The following is a 12446-nucleotide window of genomic DNA, read 5'->3' as shown; positions in this document are numbered from 1 at the left end:
GGATCATAATAAATATATATATATATATTTTGTAAGATTTCTTTGACTACTTTTACTGTAGTTTCGCTTTTTGTGTCTATAATTACCAAGATCTCGTTCTGATTACGGTGTGAAGGAGGGATGTCTTCTTTTCCCTATTGCAGAGCCAATCAAAATAGTGTTTAGAAACCTAGACTTGAAATTAATTATTCAGCCAGATTTTATGTCTAACTCATAAGTGCCTAGTATGGTCCTGGGATTTGATGTATGTCAAAGATATTAAGACCCTACTTTACAGATAAAGAAATTGAAGCCCAGAGAGGCAGTGCCTGGACCAGACTCACACAGGGAGTTCATGGGAGGAAGAAGGGCTGGGAAGATTTGGGGGCAGAAGGGGCAGTAACTCTCAGGATAGAGCCCGACCTGGGAGGGGAGCCTCCATCTCACCTCCAGGCAAGGATCAGGGTGCAGTCGGCCAGGATGCACATCTTAGCCAGTTCCTTGAGGGCCTGCTGAGGATCTTTCTGAGTAGAGAAGAAAATTAGAATGAGGGATCTGGGAGAAAGCAAAGAATTATAGTCTTGGAAGCAGAGCAGCTTAGGATGCCAAGAGCCTTTCACTCAACTGACACTCCCTAATCTCCAACTGGGTGCCCAGCCTGTGCAGGACCCAGCAGTGACCGGGACAGCCCTGGCTGTGCCTTCCTGGGACTCACAGGGTGATGAGGGGGACAGACAGTCCCCAGTGAGTGATGACTCAAGAGTGGCCAGCGCTGGGGTGGGAGAGCCAGAGAAGCATCTGTCCTACCTGGGGGATTAGGGAGAGCTTCCTAGAGGAGGGGATATCTGAGCTGGGACCTGAAGGAGGATGAGGAGTGAGGGCAACAGAGAGCAGAAAAGGGAATTCCAGGCATAGGGAACAGCGTGTGCAAAGGAAGGGAGGGGAAAGGCTTGAGGAAATACAATTCACCACTATGGGGTGGAGGCTGTGAAATGAAAGGGTGATCACGTGGAAGCTTAGAGATAAACCGGGAGAGCTGGGCAGGGATCGGGTGACACTGGGTCTCACAGGCCTTGGAAGGCACTGGGCGACCACGGAGGGGTGGGACATCAGATCTGTGCGCCAGAAGACCCCTCTGACTACTGCAGGGTCGAAGCTGGAGGCCACAAGACAAGAAAAGAGGCGGGGGCAGGGACCCAGGCAAGAGGGGAAAGGGCCTGCATCAGGGCCGGCTGTGAGGATAGAATGAAACAGGTTCAAGAAGTATTGAAGTGGCAGAGGGCAGGGCCTGGTTGAAGGGGGCGTGGGGAAGGAGGAGACGGGTAATCTGACCCTCCACCTCCTGGCCAACACAGCTGTCCATCTCAGATGTGAGAAATTCCCCACTGGGGTTCCAACTTGCATTTCTCCTTGGAAGAGATTCAACAGTCTACCAGGCAACCGGGAGGCCCAAGGCTCCCCATTTCACAGATGGGGACAGTGAGGCCCATGGAGGAGAGACCCCTGCTTACCACATCCACCTGGACGAGCAGGACCCGCAGGGCGAAGCTCTTCCCCAGGCTCTGCAGCCGCTGATGGATGTAGTCTGGGTGGAGGCTGTGGTAACGGAGGCTGGGGGGCGGGAGAGGAAGGGTTGGAAGGTCTCCAGCTAAGAGACCCCATAAGCCCTTCTCCCCTCCTGCTGGAAGGCAGAGGGCTTGGGGAGCATAGGCAGATCTGAGGCTCAGAGAGGTTAAGTGACTTGCCCAAGGTCACCCTTCAAGAAAGGGGCACGGGGGGACTGGCAGTGAGGGATGCCTGGCTCTGACTCCCTGGAAGGGTGGACCCCTGGATTCTTCACTGAGGAAGAGAAGGACTTTAGGTTTCGGGTGGAGACCAGGAAACCCTAGAGAGTGTATACGGGGGTCAGGGGGTGGTGCTGCACAGCTGGTCTTGGGAAGCAGGGCCCATCCCCGGGACTGCCTGCTTTGACCTCAGAGGGCGCTGGCACGGACGGGGTGGGGTGGCTTTGCCACCCAGGAACAAAGGGACATCTCTGCTCAGCAGCCACCAGCTCTCATACCCTTCAGGGAGGACAGGAACTTAGAATTTTCACTTCCCCTGTCTGGAGAGGGGCCCCCAGGAGTGGAGGGAAACTTATTTAACTGTGGCGACGGTTACAGAAATCCTGGCTCCAGTCCTGGTGTCCAGGACATGAGTCCCCTTCCTCCCTCAGCCCCAGAGTCCAAGCGCCCGGCCCCTCCTCCCTCAGACCCAGGATCCAGACCCCCAGGACCCTCCTCCCTCAGACCCAGGATCCAGACCCCCAGCCCCTCCCCCCTCAGACCCAGGATCCAGGCCCCCCGTCCCTCCTCCCTCAGACCCAGAGTCCAGGGCCCAGCTCTTGCTTCGGACACCTCTAAGCCAAGATCTCTGCCTCCCACACAGGGTCACACCTAGGCCCAGGCCGTGCCCAGAGGTCTCCCATACGATGGCCGAGAACACCCAGAGCACACCCCTCGCAGGCCATCTTGAGGGTGGGTGGCCCCCAGAGCTCACCTGAGGAAGAGGGCACAGGTGCTCTGGCCCAGCACGTAATCGGGAAGCACATCGCCAAACTCCCAGGGCACGTTGCGCACAAACCTCAGCACGGGGTTGCCCCTCTGGGGGGAGGGAGAATGGAAGCCATTAGCAGAGTGACCCTGGGCCCACCACCACCCCAGGGCCCATCCCCCACCTCCTGCTTTGCACCCGGGGCTTCTCCAGCTCTGCCCTCATCCTCTCCCCAGACTCCTCCTCCTCCTCCACAGCCTGGAATGTTCTTGGTACTGGGGCTCTGACCTAGGCCCCTCCTCCCTGGCCCTAGGCCTTAACTAAAGGGTCCCTGGGTCTCTCTCCAGCTCAGCCCTGTCCCCAGCCCCAGCTCGTGTGTCCTGTGGTCCACTGGACACCTGTCCCCAGGGATCTACCTCACTGCACTCGGCACTGGCCTCCACACCTGCTCCCCCTCCCAGCCCCAACTCAGGGCCGGCCCCACCATCCAGATACCGAGGCCTTGTCCTACATGCTTCCCTCTCCCCCTCATCCACCAGGTGGGACATCTACCTTCTAAGCATCCCCCATGAATTCCTCCCCCTCCACTGCCATGGCCTCTACCCCACCTCCTCCTGGTCTCCTGCCCCAGTGGTGTCCCCTCCTGGCCACCCTCCAAACAGGAGCCAGACGGCTCTTCCTAAAGCACAAAGCTGCCCCTCTCCAGCTCTGAGCCCTGCCATGGCTTCCCAGTGCCCTCAGGAGGAAGCTCCTCACCGTGGCCTGTGACCCTCCACAGGGTCAGAGCCCCGAAAGCCTGGTATCTGCTCAGCAGACTCCTCTCTCTAAACACCCCTCACAGACTTTCCTGGCGGCACGGTGGTTAAGAATCCGCCTACCAATACAGGGGACACGCGCTGGATCCCTGGTCCGGGAAGATCCCACAAGCCGCGGTGCAACTAAGCCCGCGAGCCACAACTACTGAGCCCATGTGCCACAACTACTGAAGCCCATGTGCCACAACTACTGAAGCCCACACGCCTAGAGCCTGTGCTCTGCAACAAGAGATGTCACTGCAATGAGAAGCCCGCGCACTGTGATGAAGAGTAGCCCCCGCTCGCCACAACTGGAGAAAGCCCATGCACAGCAATGAAGACCCAACGCAGCCAAAAGAAATAAATAAACCCCCGCCTCATGTTCTACCCTGTAGCCCAAGACCAAAATACTTTGAGCAGGTCAAGCTCTAATCTATTCAGGTATCTGAGCGCCTACTGTGTGTCTAAGTGCTGGGGATACAGCCGTGACCAAGAGGACAACAGATCCCTGCCCTCGTGGGGGACATTAAACAAAAGCATCTCAGGGATGAACATGTAATTACCAAGTGAGGTGGAATTCAGCTCTAATAAGGGTGTGGTATCTGCTCTCGGGGTGGACTGTGGAGTGGTCAGAGCAGCTGGGGTGGGAAGGGTCCCACAGGCTCTGGGCCATCTGAACCTGAGCCACTGGGAGCCACAGAAGGGCTTTGGGCAAGGGAGGGGCGGGATCCAATTTTATTTAATTTATTCTTTTAAATTGAAGCACAGGTGATTTACAATGTCATGTTACTTTCTGCTGTACAGCAAAGTGACTCAGTTATACGTATATATATATATATATATATATATATACATTTTAAAATATTCTTTTCCATCACGGTTCATCACAGGATATTGTATATAATTTCCTGTGCTATACAGTAGGACCTTGTTGTTTATCCCAATTTTAATTTTTAAAGAAGTATTTTGTCCACTTCACACCCATTAGAATGACTGAAATCCAAAAGACAGACAATGACAAGTGGTGACGATATGGTGAGAATGGAACCTTCATCCACTGCTGGTGGGAATGTAAAATGATGCAGCCTTTTAGAAGACAGTTTGGGGGTGCCTGAGAAAGTTAAACGTACAGTTACCATACGACCCCGCAAATCCACTCCTAGATAAATAGCCAGGAGAACTGGAAACATATGTTAACAGCAGTACACAAATGTTCACAGCAGCTTTTCCATAATAATTGAAGCATATGAACAACCCAGACGTCCATCAATGGATGAATGGACAGGCAAACAGTGGCATATCCGTGCAACGGAACACTATTTAGCAACAAAAAGGAATGGAGTACTGGTTCATGCTACCACATGCATGAAGCTTGAGAGCATTATGCTAAGTGAAGAAAACTAGTCATCATTGGCTAGACATCTGGGTTGTTTCCACTTTTTGGCTATTGTGAATAATGCTGTTGTGAACATTTGTGTACTAGATTTTGTGTGGACGTAAGACAGTGGTCCCTCAGTATCCACAGAGGATTGGTCCCAGGACCCCCTGGATATCAAAATCCACAGATTACGTAGTACAGTTGGCCCTCCGTGTCTGCGGGCTTTGTATCCATGGTTGCAGAAGGCTGACCGTATTTTCATTTCTCTTGCATATATACCTAGAGGTGGAACTGCAAGGTCATGTGATAACTCTACGTTTAAATGTCTGAGGAACTGCCAGGCAGTTTTCCAAAGTGGCTGCACCATTTTACATTCCCACCAGCAGTGTATGAGGGTTCCAACTCCTCCACACTTGCCCCACCCTTGTTATTGTCTATCCTTTTGATTCTAGGGTATGACGTGGTATCTCATTGTGGTTTTGGTTTGCATTTCCCTGACGGCTAAAAATTTTGAGCATATTTCATGTTCGTGAGTCCCATTACTATCTCTGTACACTGCTCCTCTCTCCTTCCAGAATGTCAGCCCCGCCAATGGCAGAGACTTTATCTGCAATCTTCAGAGCTTAGAAGTGCACCAGGTAACCTCTGAAGATATTTATGGATTGTAAATGGGTGAACCCCCATTTTAAAGGCTCAGAGGGGTTAAGTCACCCAAGATGATGCCCAAGATGACACAGCTACTGTGTGGCAGAGTGGGATTCAAACTTGGGCGTGTGTTCAACTGTTTTTGAATAAATGGACAAACCTGGGAACAGGAAAGGTAGCTTCATGAACACAATCATGCCCCCAACCATAAGAGTTGGGGTGCTATGGACTGAATGTCTGTGTCTCCCCAAAATTCATAGGTTGAAATACTACCCCCCAATGTGATGATATTAGGAGGTGAAGGGAGGTGATTAGGTCATGAAGGTGCAGCCCTCATGAATGGGACTAGCGCTCTTATAAAAGAGACCCCAGAGAGCTCCCTCACCCTTTCCTACACTGTGAGGACACAGTGAGAAGATGGCTGTCTATGAACCAGGAAGCGGGTCCTCACTAGACACCGAATCTGCCAGCGCCTTGATCTTGGACTTCTCAGCCTCCAGAACTGTGAGAAATAAATGTTCGGTGTTCAGACCACCAGTCTATGGTAGTTTTGTTACAGAAGCCTGAACAGACTAAGACATGGGGCATATTCAACCCACACACGCTAGTTGAATGGATGAATGGTGCTGTTGAGAGCATAATGGCTAGAACTCAGACCTCCTTCCTTGTCCACTAGAAAGCCCTCCCTATAACCACGTTTCCCACCAGAAACCCCAAAGCCCCACTTCTCCAGCCCCCTCCTCACCTGCCGGGGGCTCACAATGATGCTGTTGGATTTTGCTCCTGGTTTGGGGGCCTGGTTGGGGGTCTCTCCTGCCAGGGGTTCTGGCCCTATGGGGCATGTGGCTCCAGACCCTCCTGGAGGTCCTGAGATGGCATACTCGGCGTAGGTCTGAGGAGCCGGCTGGGGTGAGGTCTCCACAGTGGGCAGGCTCCGTGTGGATTTGAATAAGGGCTTGGCCTGTGGGGAGAGGTGTGAGAGGGCATACAAAATCTGAATCTAGCCACTTCTCCCCACCTCCTCGGCCTCTACCTTGGTCCCAACCACCATCTTCTCTCCCTTGGGCCACTGCGGTCATCTCCTCACCAGTTATCTGCCTCTGCTCTTACCTCCCACAGTCTGCTCCCCACACTGAGTCCTATCATGTTCCTCTTCTGCTCAGAGCCCTTAGGTGGTTCCTACTCAGAGTAAAAGCCAAAGCTGTCACCTCAGTCCTCAAGCCCCGTAAAGATCTGCCCCTGCCCCCTTGCCTCAAGGACCTCGTCACCTTCTATGTCTTCCGCCTGGCTTTCTCTACTCCAGCCCCACTGGCCTTCCTGCTGCCCTAAAACTTATCAGATTCTCTCTGACCTCAGGGCCTTTGCACTGGCTGTTCCCTTCCCCCCCCCCCATGCTGCATAGCTCGCTCACTCACTTCCTTCACATTTTGGCAAAGGCATCATCTCCTCCAAGAGGCCCTCCCTTGACTGTTCTATCTAAGGTAGCTCTTCTCTCTCATCACACCCTCTATCCTTAGCCTACTTTCTTTTTCTTCATAGCACATAGGTGGCAGCCACTACTCAGCACCAGGCAATTGTGTTCCTGTAGGACTGAGATCTCTGTGTTGCCAGATCCTTTATTTACCAAAAGATGTCAAAAGTGCAGATTTCTTTAACATTGCCAAACCTTCCAATTCTCAACTCTCAGCAATAAATTCATTCCTTGCAGAACCAGGGTTCTGGCCACATAAAACGTATCTCAGGACCACTTCCTGGCTGCCAGTTTGCAGCCTCTGCCTTAGCCCTCCTGACCATGACATTTTACTTTTTACAGGAAACTGATACTTGCAGAAGGCAAAAGACTGTCTTCTCAAAGTGACCCAGGCCCCAACACTTCCTAACCCACACTGTGGTCCCACAGGCCCCTTCCTGTCCCCCTTCCTCCCAACCACCCCCCAAGCCTCCCAGCAGTCCCCCCATCTCCTAGTCCTACCCCGGGAGGAGGGACCTCATCCTCGTCCACTGGAATGAGGAATTTCTTCCTTGTGGGTGGGCCAGCGGGCTTCTGCACTCTCTCTTCGTCCATCGCAAGGTCCTTCTGGGGCCTGAAAATGAAGCCGTGGCGTCGAGAGCGAGCGAAGCATCGACATTCCCCAGAAGGAACCCCCAGACACAGCCGTACCCCCAAAAAAATTCCAGGGGCTCCATCGCGTCCAGGTCCAGACACCCAGGGCCCCAGGTTCTATAAGGCTCCGCCCCATCGAGCCTCCACCTGCGGCTCGCCCCGCCCCTTACCGGGACACACTTTCCTTTCGCCACACCCTTCAGGGTCCCACCTTTCTATTCTCCCCGCCTTCACTGTTCCCCGCCTTCCGTTTGCCAGGCCAGACCACTGTCCCCAACCCTCCGTCCACCCCGCCCCCAAGGCTCGCACCAGGATGCCTTTTCCTCGCTCCACCTTCTCAAACTCTCCGACATTGTAACGATTGATTGGCTTCTGCATCTGCCAATCGCCATCGGCGGTCTCAACCCCACGCCCCTCTCAACCCAGCCCCGCGGTCTCAGCGTCCCGAGAACTCACCTCCTCGACCCCGGGCCGCGAAGGAAAGACAGGAAAGAGATAGAGGCGTCCCACCGCCGGCGCGGCCAGCGCAGCCCCAGGCTGGTCGCACTTCCGGCCTCTCTAGCCCTCCAGCCCGCTCCTGACGTTCCCCAAAGGCGTAGAGCATCGAGAGAGGCGGCTCCTCGCGCAGCTCTCTATGGTTCTGGAAGACTGCGGAGGTTTGGGTTTGGAGAGAGCTGTCCGCCTCTGTCCCCGAGCGTCTCCCGTTGCCGAGCAGTTTGATTTCAGTGCCCTTATTGAGCTCCCCTTGTGTGCCTGGGCTCTGGGCAGGGCTTAGTGGAGAAGGGATGGCGGGTAGTCAAACTAGGTTCCTTCTCTCAGTACAGACTTGGGTTTGAATTCCAGCTCTGTCATTGACTTAGCCTCAGTTTTCCCATTCACTCATTCTCTTATTCCACGTACATTGCCCCAGATAACGATAGCCCCGCTCCGCCCTTCTGGAGCTCACAACGCATTGGGAGAGACAAACCTTTTAACAAACAGTGACGATCCAGAGTGGACAGGGCTGGCTAGGAGACCCCAGAGGGCCCGGGAGGGGGGTGGGGCAGGGAACACCTAATCCAGCCCGAGGGCCAGGAAAGAGCTTCTTAGAGAAAGGGACATCTGAGCAGAGACCTGGTTGATGAGTAAATATTAGTCATTTCCTGAAAGGATAGTATCACACTGTTCTAACTTGCAACTCTCTGATTACTAAGGAGAGAACATCTTTCTGTGAGTTTATTGGTCTTTAATAGTTTGTTTTCTGTGGGTTGCTTGCCCATATCCTTTGACCATTTTTTCAATGGTTGTATGCCTTTTTTATTACTGTTAATGTGTCAGAGTACTTTATGGATTCCAATTCTAATTGTTAGTCAGTTACACATATTCCAAATATTTCCTGCTAGTTTGCACTTTATATTTTAACCTTATTTGTTTATTTTTCTCACACAAAAGTTCTTAGTGTTTATTCACACCTATTTATCAATCTATCCTGACTTTTGGTGTGTTTAAGAGGCTTGCCATACCCCAAGGTCATAAATATAGTTTATCATTTCTTTTAATACTTTTCCTAGTTTTGATTTTGTTTCTTTCATCCATATGAGACTTATTTTTGAAAATGTACTAAGGTAGGAATTTATGGTGGATATAGCTAATTGTCCGGATACCATTTATTTTAAAAGCCAGTCCTGGGAATTCCCTGGAGGTCCAGTGGTTAGAACTCAGTGTCTTCACTGCCGGGGCCAGGGTTCCATCCCTGATCAGGGAAATAAGACCCCTCAAGTCATGCAGCTGGGGAAAAAAAAAAAAAAAGAAGCCAGTCCTTTCCCTGGTTTTGGTATTCCACCTTTATCATGTGCCAAATTCCCATGTATACACAGGTCTATCTCTGACATTTCTATTATGTTTCATTGATCTCTGTATCTGTCCCTTGCCTCCATGCCAGTTTAATTATTTCATTTAGATATGTTTTGATATCACATGAGGCAAGTCCCCCACCTCTGTTCAGTTTCAAATCTGTCTTTACCATTCTTGTCCATTTTCTCTTCTAGATGGATTTTAGCAGCTGCTTTTCTAGTTCCCTGAAAAATCCTATTGAGATTGAGATTGGAATTGCACTGAATTGATGGATTAATTACAAGGATTGACATCTTTTTCATACCCATGAACATATTGTCTGTCTCTCCATTGATTTTGGCTTTTGTTAGGGACATACTGTAAAAGATTTTTTCTAATTAATTTTTATTTATATAGTTGGTTCATGGTATTAGTTTCCTAGGGCTGCTGTAAAGAAGTACCAAAAATTGAGTGGCTTAAACCACAGAAAGTTATTCTCACAGTTCTGGAGGCTAGAAGTCCAAAATCAAGGTATTGACAGAGCAATGCACCCTCTGAATGCACTAGGGAAGGATCTGTTCCAGCCTCCTCTTTTAGCTTCTGGTAGCCTCAGGCATTCCTTGACTTGTGGATGGCCATCTTCTCCCTGTGTGTCTTCACAGTGTCTTTCCTCTGTGCATGTCCGTCTCTGTGTCCAAATTTCCCCATTTTACAAGGACGCCAGTCATATTGGATTAGGGACCACCATAATGACCTCATTTTAACTTGTCTCTGTAAAGACCTTATTTCAAAATAAAGTCACATTCTGAAGTAATGGGGGTTAGGACTCAACATATCTTTTGGGGGGACACGGGTCAACCCTTAACAATTTCCTGTTACTTTTTATAAATTTCTTCCTTCTGAATTCATTTTTACTTCTTGCTAGAGTACATTCTCTTCTAACTTTTTCAGAGAACATTCTGGATAGAAAATTTCTGAGTCTTGCTCATCTGAAAATGTCTTTATTTGACCCTCACAAATGGAATCTCAAATTCTGGGTTCCTAGTTATTTTTCTTGCAAAGTTAGAAGCCACTGTTGCTCCATCTGGGTCACTAATGGGAAGTCTACCATCTCCCTGATTCTCCTTCCTTCATAAGCAGTCTCATCGCTGGGTGTAATTTTTCCCCAGGATCACTTACTAGCAGTGTGACCTGGTGCCGGCAACTCAGTTTCTCTGTGTGCGTCAGTTTGCTCATCTCTAAAATGGGGATAACAATAGCATAACTATTAGGAAGATGAAATGAGTTACGTGTAAAGTCCCTACATCTTTACTTGGCATGCAGTAGGTGAAATATTCAGGTTTGTCATAAAAATAAAATAGCCCTTGACCAAGTCCTGGGAAAGCAGAGGCTGAAGCTCTTGTGGCCACCGCTGTAGCACAGTGCCCAGAAACAAGAAGGGGCTACGGAACCATATGTTGCATGAATGAACAAAGAACAGAAGCAGAATCCTCCAGCAAGCAACTCCACCACTGGGAGCCTCAGTTTTCCCATCTGTAACTGCTGAGCTTGTGAGAATTCCATAAGACCATGGAGCCCCATCTTGAAATCCATGGTTCACTTATTCCTTGAATAACTACATATTGAGCACCTACGGTGTGGCAGGCACTGGGGACACAGCTGGCAGCAAATCGGACCAGGTCCCTGCCCTGTGGTGCTGATGGTCTCATGGGAGGCAGACCATAAGAAAGAAACCCACAAATAAGAGTTCCAGACAGTCATACATGCTCTGGAGATGATAAAAAACAGTGACGTGAACTAGATTATGAGGGAGGGGGCCACACGGTCACAGGAAGAGGGGCTCTATAAATAAAATATACATATATTACCATCAACTATATACCCATCAAAGCAGATAGATGGCTTACTACGAGCTAAATCCTCACAGTAACCCTCCCCTTAGGTATCAATAGTTCATTTGACAGATGAAGGAACTGAGGCCCCAGTGACATAGAGAAGGACTATGAAAATGTGTCTCTGAATCCAAAGGCAGAGAGAGCTTCTAGAAGGAAGCCAGTCTGGGTGGGACTCAGTTTCTCCCGTTGGGGAATGGGAATTACCAAATAAACCTGCAAAGCGTGCCTTTTCCGCCAGGGGGCGATGGCGCCCCACAAGAGGATTTGGGGTGTAGAGGCGCCGGGGACCGCTGCGCCAGAAACCACCCCGGGGCAAGACCCGTGAGAAGGCGGCGGGCTGCCCGTTCGTTTCTCCCGACTCGTTTCACTATCGCAGAAATGCGGCAAAGGGCCCGCTGAGCGCGGTTCAGGTAACTCTGAGCCTATTTACGTTAGTTAAGGGGGAGAAAAGTTGTCCTCGGCTCTGTAATATATTATATTTCCAAGTTTGATTCCTACACTCTTCCCAAATTTAACTTTCAGATTCCGGATTCGCATCTTTCCAGCTCCCAGAGTTGCGAGTTCGAGTCTACCAGCTGTCCGTACTCTTATTTCCCCGTCCTTATTCCAAACGCTCCAAGTTCAAATTCCAGTCCCAACCGCAGCTCCCGAGCGACTCCTCGAGTTCAGACCTTGCTCCACTCCCAAACCTTCCCCTAATCCCAATTTAGAGTTTCCTCTGCGCCTCCGAAGGATTGGGATGGGGATGGAGAATATGGGCGCACTTCGCCCCTAATTCCACCCGAGTGACTCTGGGCGGGGGACATATTGCCGCCGGACCGAAGGCTCTGTTAGCGAGGGCGCGGCCGAGGGGCGCAGTGACCCGGCCGACGTCCCCACCCGCCTCTAAACTTAGCCGCGGTGACGCGCGGCCCGGCGATAGCGGCGGGTCCAGGGGACGCAGGGGCGCCCGAGCGGAGGGGGAACGGCTCTGCTCCGCGAGCCTCTATTTATAGCGCCTGGAGCCCGAAATAGCGCGAAGCCTAGCGGCCGGGATGACGCGGGAGCCGCCGGGGGCTGACTCACCCGGCCCCAAGCGGCGGCCCCCGGATGGGGGACAGTGGAGGCGCTGGACCCTACCCCGCCCCATCCCGGGCACCTCTTCTGCTGGGACGTCCCAGGTTTCCACGGGGCACTGTGGATGGATATGCAGCAAAAGGAGGATCTGCAGCATGAGAGACTGAGGTTAGATCAGAGGTGGGACTTCCCTAAAAAAAAAACCCAGAATTGAGGAACTAACTTTACACAAGAAGAGGGGTTGGGGGACT

The 12446-nt window shown here is 51.3% G+C and overlaps 1 protein-coding gene across 2 annotated transcripts in view; it reads right to left on the bottom strand.

The window, feature by feature from the left end:
* ERCC1 (ERCC excision repair 1, endonuclease non-catalytic subunit) overlaps window positions 1-7912 on the bottom strand; it is a 15506-nt gene extending 7594 nt beyond the window's left edge. The window contains exons 1-6 of one of the 2 annotated variants that reach the window (XM_007458523.1): window positions 7889-7912; window positions 7301-7412; window positions 6074-6289; window positions 2518-2621; window positions 1491-1590; window positions 427-503 (exon numbers count right to left, since the gene is read on the bottom strand). In XM_007458523.1, the coding sequence (XP_007458585.1) occupies window positions 427-503; window positions 1491-1590; window positions 2518-2621; window positions 6074-6289; window positions 7301-7393 (590 nt within the window). In that variant the 5' untranslated portion in view covers window positions 7394-7412; window positions 7889-7912. Of the gene's footprint in view, window positions 1-426; window positions 504-1490; window positions 1591-2517; window positions 2622-6073; window positions 6290-7300; window positions 7413-7888 lie in introns of those variants that run through there. The other variant, XM_007458524.1, reaches the window with a different exon arrangement.
* Window positions 7913-12446: the final 4534 nt, after the last annotated feature.

Source organism: Lipotes vexillifer, unplaced genomic scaffold, assembly GCF_000442215.2.
Source record: "Lipotes vexillifer unplaced genomic scaffold, Lipotes_vexillifer_v1.1 scaffold371, whole genome shotgun sequence".
Classification (NCBI taxonomy): Eukaryota; Metazoa; Chordata; class Mammalia; order Artiodactyla; family Lipotidae; genus Lipotes; species Lipotes vexillifer.
Note: the sequence above shows the minus strand (reverse complement) of the source record. Positions and strands in the feature narration are given on the sequence as shown.